Source organism: Myodes glareolus, chromosome 18 (assembly GCF_982192425.1).
Source record: "Myodes glareolus chromosome 18, mMyoGla1.1, whole genome shotgun sequence".
Lineage (NCBI taxonomy): Eukaryota > Metazoa > Chordata > Mammalia > Rodentia > Cricetidae > Myodes > Myodes glareolus.
Window position 1 is genome coordinate 34,732,537 of NC_142043.1, and position 13,522 is coordinate 34,746,058.

Genomic DNA, 13,522 nt, shown 5'->3' on the forward strand with positions numbered 1-13,522 from the left:
TGTAATATTTCTGAAATTCCCCAGTTAAGCAAATTAAATTTATAACTTTCAAGGTGCAAAAAACTTTTTTTTAACCCACCACTCAAGAGAGGCAGAGGCAGTTAGATCACTGAGTTCAAGGTCAGCCTCTACAAACAGAGTTCTATTACACAGAGACCCTGTCTAGAAGAAAAACATTTTTAAAAATTTTATTAGATGTATTTATCACTTTTTTTTGCCTGCATGGTGTCTACAGAGATCAGAACATAGAACAGATCCCCTGGAACTGGAGTTAAGGATGGTTGTGAGCCACCATGTGAGTGCTGGGAACTGAACCCAGGTCTTCTGCAAGAGCAGCACGTGCTTTTAACTGCTGAGCCAACTCTCCAGCCCCAGCAATGTGGGTTTTTGTTGTTGCTTTGTTTTGAAGACAGGGTCTGGAATTGATTATGGAGCCCAGACTGACTGCCCTAGATTGCTTTCTATGTGATAAAGACTATGACCAAAGCAAGTGGGGGAGGAGAGGGTTTACTGGCTTACTCATCTTGACCAATAGCCCATCAATGAGGGAATCTTGAGGCAGGAACTGAAAGAGGAGCATGAAGTAAGAAACTGAAGGAAAGGCCATGGCGGAGGATGCTTACTGGCTTGTTCTCCATGATTCCCTCAGCTTGTTTTCCTATAGAACCCAGGAGGACCTCCTGCCCACAGGTGGCACCACCAACAGTGGGCTGCGCCCTCCCACATCAATCAATCAAGAAATGTCTCACAGCCTTGCCTTCAGGCAATCTGACAAAATGCTTAAGTGTAAGTTTTGAGTTTATGTAATTTTTTTTATAAGAATATGATACTAGAAGGCTAAAAGGAAAAACCTTAACCAGGTCAACTTAACAGTGCTCAGCAGTGGGGCTGGCAAGACAGCTCAGCAGGAAGAATTCATTCCATCAGACATCACTATCGAGTTGCCAGAAGCCCTATCATGACCTTCAGAAGAGACACTGAGTAAAGTGCTAATGACATAGACCGTTCAGCAACCATGCACTGTGAGTCTTCACTCCATCAGAGCCATCAGCAGCACTGGTGGCTTCCCGTATTAATCTACTTACCAGAGACATGGATTGCTCTGCCCGTTAAACAAAAGCAGTATAGTGTTACTGGCTAATATCGGTTAGTTTTAAATGTTTGCTCAGTTGAACTTTTTTTTAGTGGGGGGCTATGGGGAGACTCAATTTGCATGCTAGGCCCTGGCTGGACTTTCAGCACCATAAACAAGTTATGTCATATAATGTAACACCTCAGAGCACACATCAAAAAGGATGTATAGGAAGGTACACTCAAAGGCACTATAGGCCAATCAAAACTGCATTCTAAAAAAAAATGTTCAAGAAACCCACAAATGGCAGGAAAAAAGAAAACAAATACAACAGAAAACAGGAACCAAATGGGCAGACTGAAGCCCTGACATATCTATAATTATATGTAATGCTAACAGTCTAAAGCTACCAATTGAAAGATTGTCAGAGGGAAAATCACATGCTAAATGCAGTCAGTCCACTAGACGTTCACATTTCATATAATCATACAGGTGAGTTTAAAACAAAGAATGGAAAAAAGAATACAAACGCTAGTCAAAAGAAAGCCAAGGGACTGAGTGCACTCCAGTGTGCACAGGCCCTGGGGGTGGGGTGGCAAGAGACAGAAGTCAGAGAAGATTAAGACAGACTTCAGACAGGGATAGGGACATTACACAGTGATAAACAGGTCAACCCACGAAAAAGACAAAGGATTCCCAAATGCATCTGTACCAAAGAACAGAACTGAAAAACAGATTATAGTTGGAGACTTCCTGACAAAACATGGCAGAATACCACCAAAGATACTTAAGAACTGTGAGCAGAATTTTACTGACATCTTACAGACTCTAACAGCATCAGAATACACATTCCTTAAGTGTCACAGAGCACTGGACAAAGTGGACCACATCCCAAGACTGTTGGGAGCCACCTGGAGGCACAGGTGGTCCTGCAGTTTGGAGGTAGCCACGTGGGGCTGAGCAACCCTGCCTGCACCCTTGCCTGCACATGCTCAGACCAGCAGAATGGCATTAACCAATCAGGACAGCGTTCAAGCCGCTCCACCGTTTAAAAGCAGATGCCTCGGGACCCTACTTCCTCTCTCTAAGCTTTCTCTCGTCCCTGCTCTATCGTCCCTTCCCCCAATTTTCCTCAAGGGAATGCTCCAAATAAAGATGTGACCAGAGAAGGAATTCTCGTTTTTGGTGGGGTTCATTCCTGCTGGACAGGATGGCGCCCCGCAACTGGTGCCGAAACCCGGGACGCTGAGGGACCCTGACAACTACGCCGGGGGACCCTGAGAAAGCCCGGGAGAAAAAGCCAAGATCAGACACCAACACAGAGAGCCTTGAATTTCAGAACTCTGAGAACATGGAGCGGTGAGTGACGTCGGTTGAAATCCCCAGAAAGGGGAGGAAAAGAAATGTAAAAAGGAATTTCAAAGGATAGGCCTAAATAGAAAAAAAAATACAAAAAAAAAAATCAAAGTTAAGGTATCTAAAAAAAGGTACAGAAAGCAACGGGGAAGAAAAATCCCTTAAGTTCAGTGCAGGAGGAATGTAAACAGCAGCAAAAAAGGCGAGGTAACTAAGGCGGGACTTTGAGGACGATGGGGTACGGGAGACCGCGGCTTCCGCTCCCTCTCCGTCCACCTGCGTACTCGCTGATAGAGACTGGAGGCAACAGTCTCGTAGGGAGGCGAACTTGATCACTGCCTTCCCTGTTCTTAAAGAGCCACAGAGCTTTTGGAGGTGATTTTCGCCTAATTTTGTTAAGAGAGCTCAGTCTCTGGCTCTCACGTACAAAAAACTTTAATTTTTTGACTGAGAAAGACAAGCTGCTTGATCGTGCTGAAAGTGATGGCGGCAGCCGGCCCGCCTTTGAGCGGTAATGCCTGATTAAAAACACGGAAGTGGGCCAGGCACGGTGGTGCACACCTGTAATCCCAGCTACTCAGGAGGGAGACGCAAAATTGCACTCTCCAGTGCTAGCTCGTTCGGGAGGCATGGCCATGCTAACCAGTTGCTGGCGGGAAATTTGCTGGAGTCCGCAGAGGCCTGCGAATAGCCAGGTCGCGGGCGGGCTAAAGTCCGTGTGACATCAGAGGCCTTCTGGCGGGGCTATGGTTTTTGGAGGACTTTTTCAGCACCTGAGCGGACTCGCCTGACTGAGGCGGAAGCTGCGTGGTGAGCAGCGACGCCATAAAAGACAAAGAGGAGCTAAATCGGCTCTGCGAAAAAACTGTGTTTCCATAGCAACATGGGCGAGCGGGGAGGTGAGTTCCCAGAGAACGGGGCTCTGCGCGCGGGCGGACCGGGCAGGAGAAGCCCCTCCACGGGTGGGCGGATGCCCCCCCTCGCCGGAGCTTAAAAAAGACTCACAGCCGGCGGTGCGAGTTCATTGCCTGAGGTGAAACGGCGAGCCCACACACGGCCCGGGGCGGGGCCATGCGGAGCGCGCCATAAGGGGCTTCAGAGGCGGAGCTATGGCAGCTGCCACTGTCCACTGCTGCCGCCGCCCTCAGCCAAGGTCGCCAAAAATTCAGTCAGATAAAAACATTTGTCACCAAAAATTCAGTCAGATAAAAACATTTATCCCCCAAACAACGTCCCTTTGTCAGCAGAAAGTAGCCAGATGATCGACGTCCATTCTCCCTCAAAGAACTGGTCCTAATTATCATAATAAAGGCGCGTCAACCTGGTTACCATTACCTATTGCCCCTGACAACGGGTGAAATAAAAAATGCTACCTAGAGGTTTTTCCATCTGAATAGGGGAGCTGGAGAGATGGCTCAGCGGTTAAGGGCATTGCCTGCTCTTCCAAAGGTTATGAGTTCAATTCCCAGTGACAACTGCTTTGGTTTTTAAACAATAGAGGGGGACTACACTACCAGTGACAGCTTCCCCCAGAGAAAGGATTTCTCTTGCATTCTTTACATTTAATTTTTAATTCAAAATTTTGCTGGTACAGGCAAACAAGATTTGCTTTTTGAAGCAGAGACCTACAGGTCTCTAAGTTCAAAACCAGCCTACTTCCAGTACTGATTGTGCTGAATTTTTACACTGAGAGTTTTTAGTACTCTTAAATGTTAATTTGGGAGGAGAGTTTTGTTTATGTTTCTCTAGGAATGCTGACATACATCTGGATGCCAGCAAGACCGACCAGAGAGATAAAGAAGATGACCCAGTGGATGCTGAGTGTCCTGCTGTGGAAGATTCATGCGGAGACAGCAGAGATGACCCTCTGGGCGGTGCCAAGAGCAGCTGTTTCACACCATCGACTTGAGCAACACCCTGTGCAACCTCTTATCTCTTAACAATTTTCTGACTGACTCTATTCTGCCTTTCTCCCTCCTTGGAGATGGGTGGGAGCAGAGATATCCTTGACATGCTGCGTCTAGGTGGGGACCAGATTGGAAAATAGTTTTGCCTTATTGCTCTTAAAGACAATAATTAGGGGGAGATGTTGGGAGCCACCTGGAGGCACAGGTGGTCCTGCAGTTTGGAGGTAGCCACGTGGGGCTGAGCAACCCTGCCTGCACCCTTGCCTGCACATGCTCAGACCAGCAGAATGGCATTAACCAATCAGGACAGCGTTCAAGCCGCTCCACCGTTTAAAAGCAGATGCCTCGGGACCCTACTTCCTCTCTCTAAGCTTTCTCTCGTCCCTGCTCTATCGTCCCTTCCCCCAATTTTCCTCAAGGGAATGCTCCAAATAAAGATGTGACCAGAGAAGGAATTCTCGTTTTTGGTGGGGTTCATTCCTGCTGGACAGGATGGCGCCCCGCACAAGACTCCGTGAATAAAAGACCAAATGAGCCATCACCTGCATGTCGTTAGACTGACAATATAAAAGGCACAAGTGGTAGTGGGGATAAGACAGCAGCTCTCTCATACACCGCTGCTGGGAATGCACACCGGTCTAGAAAAGCCAAGACAGGCTCTTATAAAACTACAACTTTACCACAGGACCCAGTAATCACACTTCTGAACATTTACCCCTGAAAACAAATGTCCATATAAAAACTTGCATACAACCACTTGGTGCAGCTAAAGACATCAAGATGCTTTCCCTCCCCCAAATTCTCTGGCCTCAGATGCAGAAGCAAGATAATGGAGGGAACGTCATATTTTGGAACATGCAAATAACTGTGTTGCTGCTGCAGCTCTCAGGCCTTATGTCTTCAGAAGTGGACTTGTAACAGATGTGGCTCACGAAAGTGTAAATGGAGTGTGAAAACCAAGAGACAGCACACTGGGACTGGACAAATAAGACATCCAAAAAAAAAAACACCTAGTGCATTTCTAACATGGATTCTGAGAAGGAACAGCAGATAAAACCAAGGGACAGCTGCTGAAGCATCTAGCTAATCTTGAAAATTTCAATGACCGAGCTATATGCTCTGGTTTCAAAAACTAAAGCAAACAAGGATCCATCAAGAGGCTAAGGCTTAAGCTGTGGCACACCCACACGATGACCACTACTCTGCAATAAAAGGAACAAACTATATTAAACCCTCACACAACTTGGACAGACATCAAAAGGGATTAAACCAAGGGGAAAAAGAGACAACTCAAAGGTCATGTACTGTACGGCTCTATTTACAGAGCTGTAGAAGGGATCAGTGGTTGCTATGGGCTAAGATGGGCAGTGACTATCAAGGGGCAGGACAAGAACCCTGTGCAGAGGGAAGTTATGCCGTGACTGTAGCTGCAAGAATACAGTGAGAGAACCACACACATAACGAACCAAAATTTGCTCATTAAAACAGAAAACTATGTGCGTTATATGCCATGGCACAATAGTGGAGGTCAGAGGACAGCTTCGGGGAGCTGGATCTTCCCTTCTACTTTGTTGAGGCAGGGTCTCCTGTTTCTACAGCTGCACTGTGAACCCCAGGCTAGCTGGCCCACAAACTTCCAGGGAACTGTTTCCACTTTCTACCCTCCTGTAGGAGTGCTGAGATTACAAACGCATGCAACCAATCCAGCTTTTTATGTGGGTTTCGGGAAAGCAGGCTTGGGTCATCAGGCTAATGAACTAGCACTTTTACCCTCCGAGTCATCTCCCCAGTCCTTAACTTCCTCATTTTGGTATACTACTCAGGTTCAATACAAGCAGCGGTGGAGGGGGGGCACGTTGGTGAGGGCAGGGCACACGGGCCCTATCAGTCTTGAAGCATACACATAGCAAAACAGATCAATAGCTCATGTTTCTCGATTCTTTTAGAAAGGCAGTGGTATGAACTGCATGACTTACTGGATTAAGTGAGTGGGGTAAGAACCAGCCCCTAAGTAGGCTCAGGTCAATTGGGCTGTTTGGAATTAGAACTGAGAGATAGGAATCCACTAAGCAGTCTGTGCTGGGCAGTCCTATGACAACAGGAAAAAAAAATTAATCCAGGGGGAACGGAGAGACGACCCAGCAGTTAAGAGCATATACAAGTTGATCTTGCAGAAGATCCTGGGTTCAATTTCCAGCACCCACATGGTGTCTCAGCTATCTGTAATACCAGTTCCAGGGATTCCGACAGACACACATATGGTAAACATATATGTATGCAGACAAAACATTCATACACATAAAGTAAAATAGTTAGAAGGTAAAATTAAAAGCAACCAAATCCATTTTGAGTGGCTTGATGGCACATACCTTTAATCCCAGCACTTAGGAGGCAGAGATATGCGGATCTCTGTGAGTTCGAGGCCAGCCTGGTCTACAAGAGCTAGTTTCAGAACAGCCAGGGCTGTTACACAGAGAAACGCTGTTTCAAAAAACAAAACAAAACAAAAAACCAACTAACCAAAAACAAACAAACAAACAAACAAAAAACCAAAAACAACCAAATCCTGAAAACAAAACCACAAGGTAAGCACCAAGGCACCCAGTCTTAAGATGTTTTCCAAAGTCAGACTCAGGGTCATGCCTATAATCTCCGTACTCATGAGGAAGATTGCTTGGAGCTCAACATTGGCCTGGGCTATGGGTTAAGTGAGTTCCTAGCCAGCCTGGGCTAGAGTAAGAACCAGTCTCAAAACAAGGAGCTGGGAGGTGAAGAATGCCCACTGGAGGTAGTTTTGAGTCTCTATTCCTTCCTACTACCAGGAAATGAGACAAAAAGCAACAAAGACTCGTTTTATCTTAACTGCATCAGAGCCTCAATTTTCATCTGATGCAGATGCAGATTCAGGGATCCTAAGAGGTAAAAGTGAGGGGGAAAACATAATAAGCCTTGCTAAAGATAGTTTAATGTGCCAAAGGTTCCAATCAGTCTACTAGAGCTCGCCACCAGGAGTGCCAATGCCAAGGCAGGCCTGAGATTCACTATATAGCTGAACTGGCCTTTAATTCCTGATTCTTCTGCCTCTTAAACGCTGTGAGTACAGGCATTTGCTGTCACACTCAGCTGTCATTTCCTTTATAGGGAAGAAGTGTGTGTGGTCTGTTCTGGGTTCTGAAATGAAGACAAGAAGGATCTAAAGATAAAAGTGGTGGAGGAGGTCCCCCTTGCTACAGATACACAAGCTGAAGGTTAGAATCCACTTATCTACCTTTAAGTCCTTATTTCAGAGTCAAAGGGCACTTAGGATGCCAATTGTCTGCTAGGACCAACAGTGAGTGACTCTATGTGTAGACTGAGAACTGAAAAGGACACATTCTCCTTACTTCCTAGGCTGCTTTCCATTTCTGGTCTTCCATCTCAGAACCCAGGACAGGTATCAGCTCACACCTCTTCCTCATCTATAAAGGGAATGACAGCTGGGTGTGGCAGTAGATGCTGTAATCCCAGCATTCAGGAGGCAGAAGCAGAAGAATGGTGAGTTCAGCTACAGTGAATCTGAGGCCTGCCTAACTACACGAAACTTGCTTTTGTTTTGACGGGTTTTTTGTTTTTTGAGACAGGGTTTCTCTGTGTAACAGTACTAGATTTGTAGGCCAGGCCGGCCTCAAACTCGGAGATTTGCCTACCTCTGCCTCCCAAGTGTTGGGAAAAAGGTGTGCACTACCACTGCCTGGCTGTTTTGATGTTTCTTAAGAATTACAGTGCCTAGGCCTCAGCATGTGACAGCACGAGATAACCTCTAGTACCATCTCTCTCTCTAGTCTGTCTCCACTACACAGGCAATTTCCAAAGCATGCAAAATCAAAAGAAAACAAGGTAAAGCAATGCAAAGTTGGTTGTTTTGTTTTTTTATTCTTTTTGCTAATGTAAGATCAGAACCATCACGGTGGCTCACTTCTTTGAATTCATCCACCCCCTAATTATTAGTGATACAACCAAAGGTGGACAAGTCTCTATCCCTGTGACCTCTTCTGAAAGCCACAGACATCTTCCACGGAGCATTTACAATACATCTGTTGCCCAAGAATTTAAAGCCTTCCTGATCCTTCTACATACTCCATAAGAGTATTACCTTCTGAAGCTATGCCCTCAAGTCTGCAACAAGATGGGTAGGGTCAAGTGTCTTTCCACATTCCAAGTAGTGTGGTTTGAGATGGGATCTGAGGAATGTGATCTACAGACTCCAGTCACTTCCTTGTTGGTCAGTCCCTCAAGGTGAAGGTCAGTGTGTTGTAGCTCCCCTTCCTCGGTTTTGCAGTTCTTCAAGGTATATAGGCCATGCCTCAGAAGTCACCCATGGGATGTACATAGATTCACCACCAAAGCAGGATACAAGTTTTCTTTGGTTCCAGAACATGGGGGCAGCAGCATCTTTCAGGAGCAGCCCCTCCAGTGATGTTCAAGCTGTTCTCCTAAGTCACAAAGGGCTGCTCAGGGCCCCCTGCCAACCTAAATGATCCCTCAAAGTTTCACAGAGCCCCACAGTCTTATCCTCTCTTTTTTGGTGGTTATATGCTCTGAACTATGAAGCTAATAAAGCCCCAGCACTGGAGGCTTCTTCCAGATTTCATACCTTCTCAAATTCACTCAACGCCTTCTGAATTTCAGAATACAGCCCCACTCTGTGAAGCACTGCTCGTGCAGCTCCACAGCCAAGGCGAGAGTGTGGGGTGTGGAGACCACTCTCTACTCCTATCATATGTCTCTGACCTGAATTGCCTGAGGCTCCTCAACACTACATGTTCCACTCAGATTACAGGGGAGGCCCTGTGAACAAAATCACACTTGAGTTGCTTTATTTCTCACTTGACAGAAACTTTCTAAGTATGAAGTGGAAAGGAGCCTGCTCTGGAACAGAAATTCAGAGTCAAGCTCCAAGCTACATCTGTACAGTGTCATTGGAAATGAAAGACTCAGGTCTATCTTTAGTGCCCACATCAGCAGAGACCATGATCTGCAAGGCTCAGGCCACACAGTAGTCACCAAAACCTACTTCTCAGCAGAATGTCAAAGTTCTAAGGAAAGGAAACAAAACTCTTCACTGTCCTACCTCCCCAAGCTTCCTACAACAGCAGTGACAGCAGGGTAGCTGGTCAACCTGTTTCATCCCCAGGCACTAGAGAGGATTCTCAGGGATTCAGGTTTTCCCTTTTACTTGCTAATCTTCAAATGTCCTCAAGTGTCAGAGTTCCAAGTCCAAACTGTCAGCAGCATAGGATTTGTGGAGTCCTGCCAATCATTTCCTCTGGCTGCTCCATCCCTCACCTTCTGTTTTTGGACCTATAGGCTTTCTGGTACAGGAAATGCATAAAGCATAGTGAAGAAGAGAAAGGGGCCTGGTAACCATTGTTCCTCACTTTCCCAGCAGCTAAAGGACTCAAAGCTGACAGCCCAGTTCTCCCTGCCTTCATCATGAAACTGCAGTGAGCAGTTCTAGACTGACACTGGGGTCAAATTACGTTAGTACTGAGGAGGAAATGCCAATAATCCATACATGGCGAGTCCTGCTGGTGATTCCAGGAACCAACCTGCTGGCTCTGGATAGCGCTCCCCTTGCTGACACTGTTATCACCTGGCCTAATGCTTTCTCAAGACCCAGAGGCCCAACCCAAAAGACAGCTGGTAGAGAGGTGAAAACGACTGTCTTAGGGATGTCTTCAGACACTCAGATGGCTCAGCAGGACCACACTGTTCACCTTGAGGCAGCGGTCACCAACCTGGTAAGGACATATCGCTGGCGTAGTCAGGGTGCTGGAGGCAGGCGCTGTGAGGCAGAAGGGTGAAAAAGGGTTAAAGTCTGGCCAGGCTAAACCACTCCTCTGATCCAATCACCTCACTTCTAAAACTCAATCCAATATAATGATCAATAGGAAAGAATACACACAAGATAAAGACCCTCTGGTATCATGTACTTAACAAAATGTGCATTCTGGAGTCATGCTCATCTGGCCACTTCTTAGGGAAGGGGGCTCACTAGCTCACAGGCTCTGAGCTTCCTTTTCCTCACCTGTGGACACAGATGGCAGCACCTGCTTCTCAGGATTGCTACGAGGATTAAGTGAGATAACTGCACAAAGCATCAATAGTAAAATCCATGCTCAACTCACAATGATCAGCTCTTAGAAGCATTCACCACACCCAAGGAAGGAGAGGAATGCAGAGAAACTGGTGAGTGACTAGACAGAATTAAAGGGAAATTTCCACCATCTTTCTGACAATATCGTCTTTAGGTCCTGGGAATTTTGGAGGCATAAAGAGTACCAGACTGCTGAAGCTTTCAGTCTGGGAAGAAGGAAGCCAGGTGGAAGGACGGCATCTTTTCAACAAGCCTACCACGTTTCTACACTTCACTTTCAAAAACCCCAGGACCACAGTGAAGATGAAAAACATTTAAGGGGCAGGATGAAGAAGGGTCTGATAAACTCTCAGAAAATCCACTTCCTACTTGCTTACACAGATCCAAAACAGGGCTGCACACAGGAGTTGACTGTCCTATTTTAAAGAAGCAGGGACTCCAGGAAGGACTGACATGATCTCTTATAAAACTGGTCAGCAACAATACACACACACATATACATACGAGGTGGAAGCAAACACATATACACATACATACATACACACACACCCCTATAGGCTAACAATAAATGGAGTTAAAATCTCAAGTGAGATAGAAGCTAATCAAAAGAGCATGTTACTCCTCTTAAATAGTAGGCTCTTCTTTTCTCAGCTTGTTCTTCTATAATAGGGTCTTATTTTCTTTGTATATAATAAAACAAGGGGATGTAGAAAACAGTAAGCAGGTGGCATGGTGGCACAGGTCTTCTAATTCTGGCACTTGGAAGACACTACACATCTGAGACCAGCCTAAACAACACAGGAGATCCCATCACAAACAAAACTGAAGAAAAATAAGATGAGCTAGTTGCTGCATGCAATCCTAGTATCTGAGAAGCTAAGTCAAGAAGATCAAAGTTTAAAGCCACCCTGGATTATGCAATAAGACCCTATCTCAAAGAAATACACCAGACAACAACAAAAAGAAACGAATAGGACATACTGAATAAACCACTGACTCTGGAATTCAGACAGTTGAATATTAGGAAAGCTATTTTTTTTAAATATCTATCTATCTATCTATCTATCTATCTATCTATCTATCTATCTATCTATCTATCAATCATGTATACAATATTCTTGTCTGTGTGTGTGCCTGCAGGCCAGAAGAGGGCATCAGATCTCATTTCAGATGGTCATGAGCCACCATGTGGTTGCTGGGAATTGAACTCAGGACCTTTGGAAGAGCAGGCAATACTCTCAACCGCTGAGCAATATCTCCAGCCCCCTAGGAAAGCTATTTAATGAATCATTTTAACTAAAAAGGAAGTGTTTATTCCATGTGGATGATACTCAAAGGGTATGGGACCTGCGTTTTTAGACAACAAAAGCTAGTGTAGGAAAAGGACAAAGCCATGCGTGTAGTAACATGGAATGTAAAAGCAGAGGACTTCAAATGCAGTTTTTAAATTTTTTTATTTTTTACTTTTTTATGTGCATTGGTGTACATGTATGTCTTGTGAGGGTGTCAGATCTTGGAATTACAGACAGAAGTGAACTGCTATGTGGATGCTGGGAATTGAACTTGGGTCATCTAGGAGAACAGTCAGTTCTCTTAACCGTTGAGCCATCTCTCCAGCGCCCTTCAAATGCATTTTTAAGGATAAACAGACTTATCCTTTCCTTCAATGGGTATGAAAAAAAAAATACAGCTGAGTATGGTGGTGCATGCCTGTGGTCACAGTATTTGCAAGGCTGACAAGGCTGTATTTGTGAGTCTTCCTACACAGTGAAACCCTGCCTCAAAAACAAATGAAAGCTGGGCAGTGGTGGCGCATGCCTTTAACCCAGCACTCGAGAGGTTAGAGCAGACAGAACTCTGAGTTCGAGACCAGCCTGATCTATAGAGTAAGTTCCAGGACAGTCAAAGTTAGAGAAACCTTGTTTCGAAAAACAAATGAACAAAACAAACAAATACAGAAATGAAGAGGGACAAATAAAAGGAACCTTATGCTGCCCTTACATAGGCAAATCAAACAAAAATGGCTGGGTGTCATTCTAGCAGATATGGATGATCTCAGCCTGGTCTACAGTATCAAGTTACAGGTCAGCTAGAGCTATACAGTGAGACCCCAACTCAGAGAAATCTAGAAAATTTTCTCTCAAGCTATCTATAAGAACAGCAACATGAGAAATTTAAACATTTTCTAAATTATATTATTCCTGTAATGTTCCAATAATTTAAAATAAGCATAATTATTTTGTAATTGAAAAAAAAGATTAAAAACACTAGGCCAGGCAATGGAGCGTGAAGCCCTTTAATTCCAGCATTTGAGAGGCAAAAGAAGGCAGATCTCTGAGTTCAAGACCAGCCTGAGAGTTCCAGAACACCCATGGCTAAACAGAGAAACCCTGTCTCAAAAAGCAAAAACCAAAACAAACAAACAAAATAAACAAAAAAACTCCAATAGGCCACAGGGCAGTTCAGTGGGTAAAAGCTCTTGCCACTAGGTCTGATAACCTATTTGGTCCCCAGAATCCACATGGTAGAACCCACATGGTACATGTAGGACATATATTGTCCTCTAATCTCCAAAACATGCACCATGGCATGAGCAAGCATGAGCATGCACTCACACACAAATAATGTTTAAAAAAAAAAAAAAAGAAGAAGAAAAGCCCTTTCAAATCCTGTCAAAAAGAGGTAACTAGATGTCCATGTATGTCAGGCTCTGGTCTCTGCATAGCACTTCCTGTTAAAAGCAAATAGACAAAAGGGCTTAGAGAATGGCTCGGGAACTGCAGTAGTACTGTGCTGGTTTGAAGTAAAATGGTCCCCATAGGGAGTGGCACTATTAGGAGGTGTGGCCTTGTTGGAATAAGTGTCACTGTGGTGGGATTTGCAGTCTCCTATGCTCAAGCTATGTCTAGTGTGGCACATAGTTTCTCCTGCTACCTGTAGATCAAGATGTAGAACTTTCAGCTCCTTCAGCACCATGCCTGCATGCATGATGCAATGTCCCCATCATAACAATAACGGATGAAACCTCTGAAACTGTAAGTCAGCCCCAAT

General features: G+C 45.0%; 1 protein-coding gene and 1 pseudogene across 10 annotated transcripts in view; one reads left to right on the forward strand and one right to left on the reverse strand.

The window, feature by feature from the left end:
- Window positions 1–3,278: 3,278 nt before the first annotated feature.
- On the forward strand, window positions 3,279–3,468 carry LOC148119113 (Nuclear RNase P; annotated as a pseudogene).
- A 4,759-nt stretch (window positions 3,469–8,227) lies between these two features.
- Window positions 8,228–13,522, reverse strand: part of Kansl3 (KAT8 regulatory NSL complex subunit 3) — a 34,397-nt gene continuing 29,102 nt past the window's right edge. For 9 of the 10 annotated variants that reach the window (XM_048430362.3, XM_048430359.3, XM_085679521.2 and 6 more), the window contains one exon: window positions 8,228–10,159. In XM_048430362.3, coding sequence (XP_048286319.1) covers window positions 10,139–10,159 — 21 coding nt within the window. In that variant the 3' untranslated portion in view covers window positions 8,228–10,138. The remainder of the gene's footprint in view (window positions 10,160–13,522) is intronic. The other variant, XM_048430361.2, reaches the window with a different exon arrangement.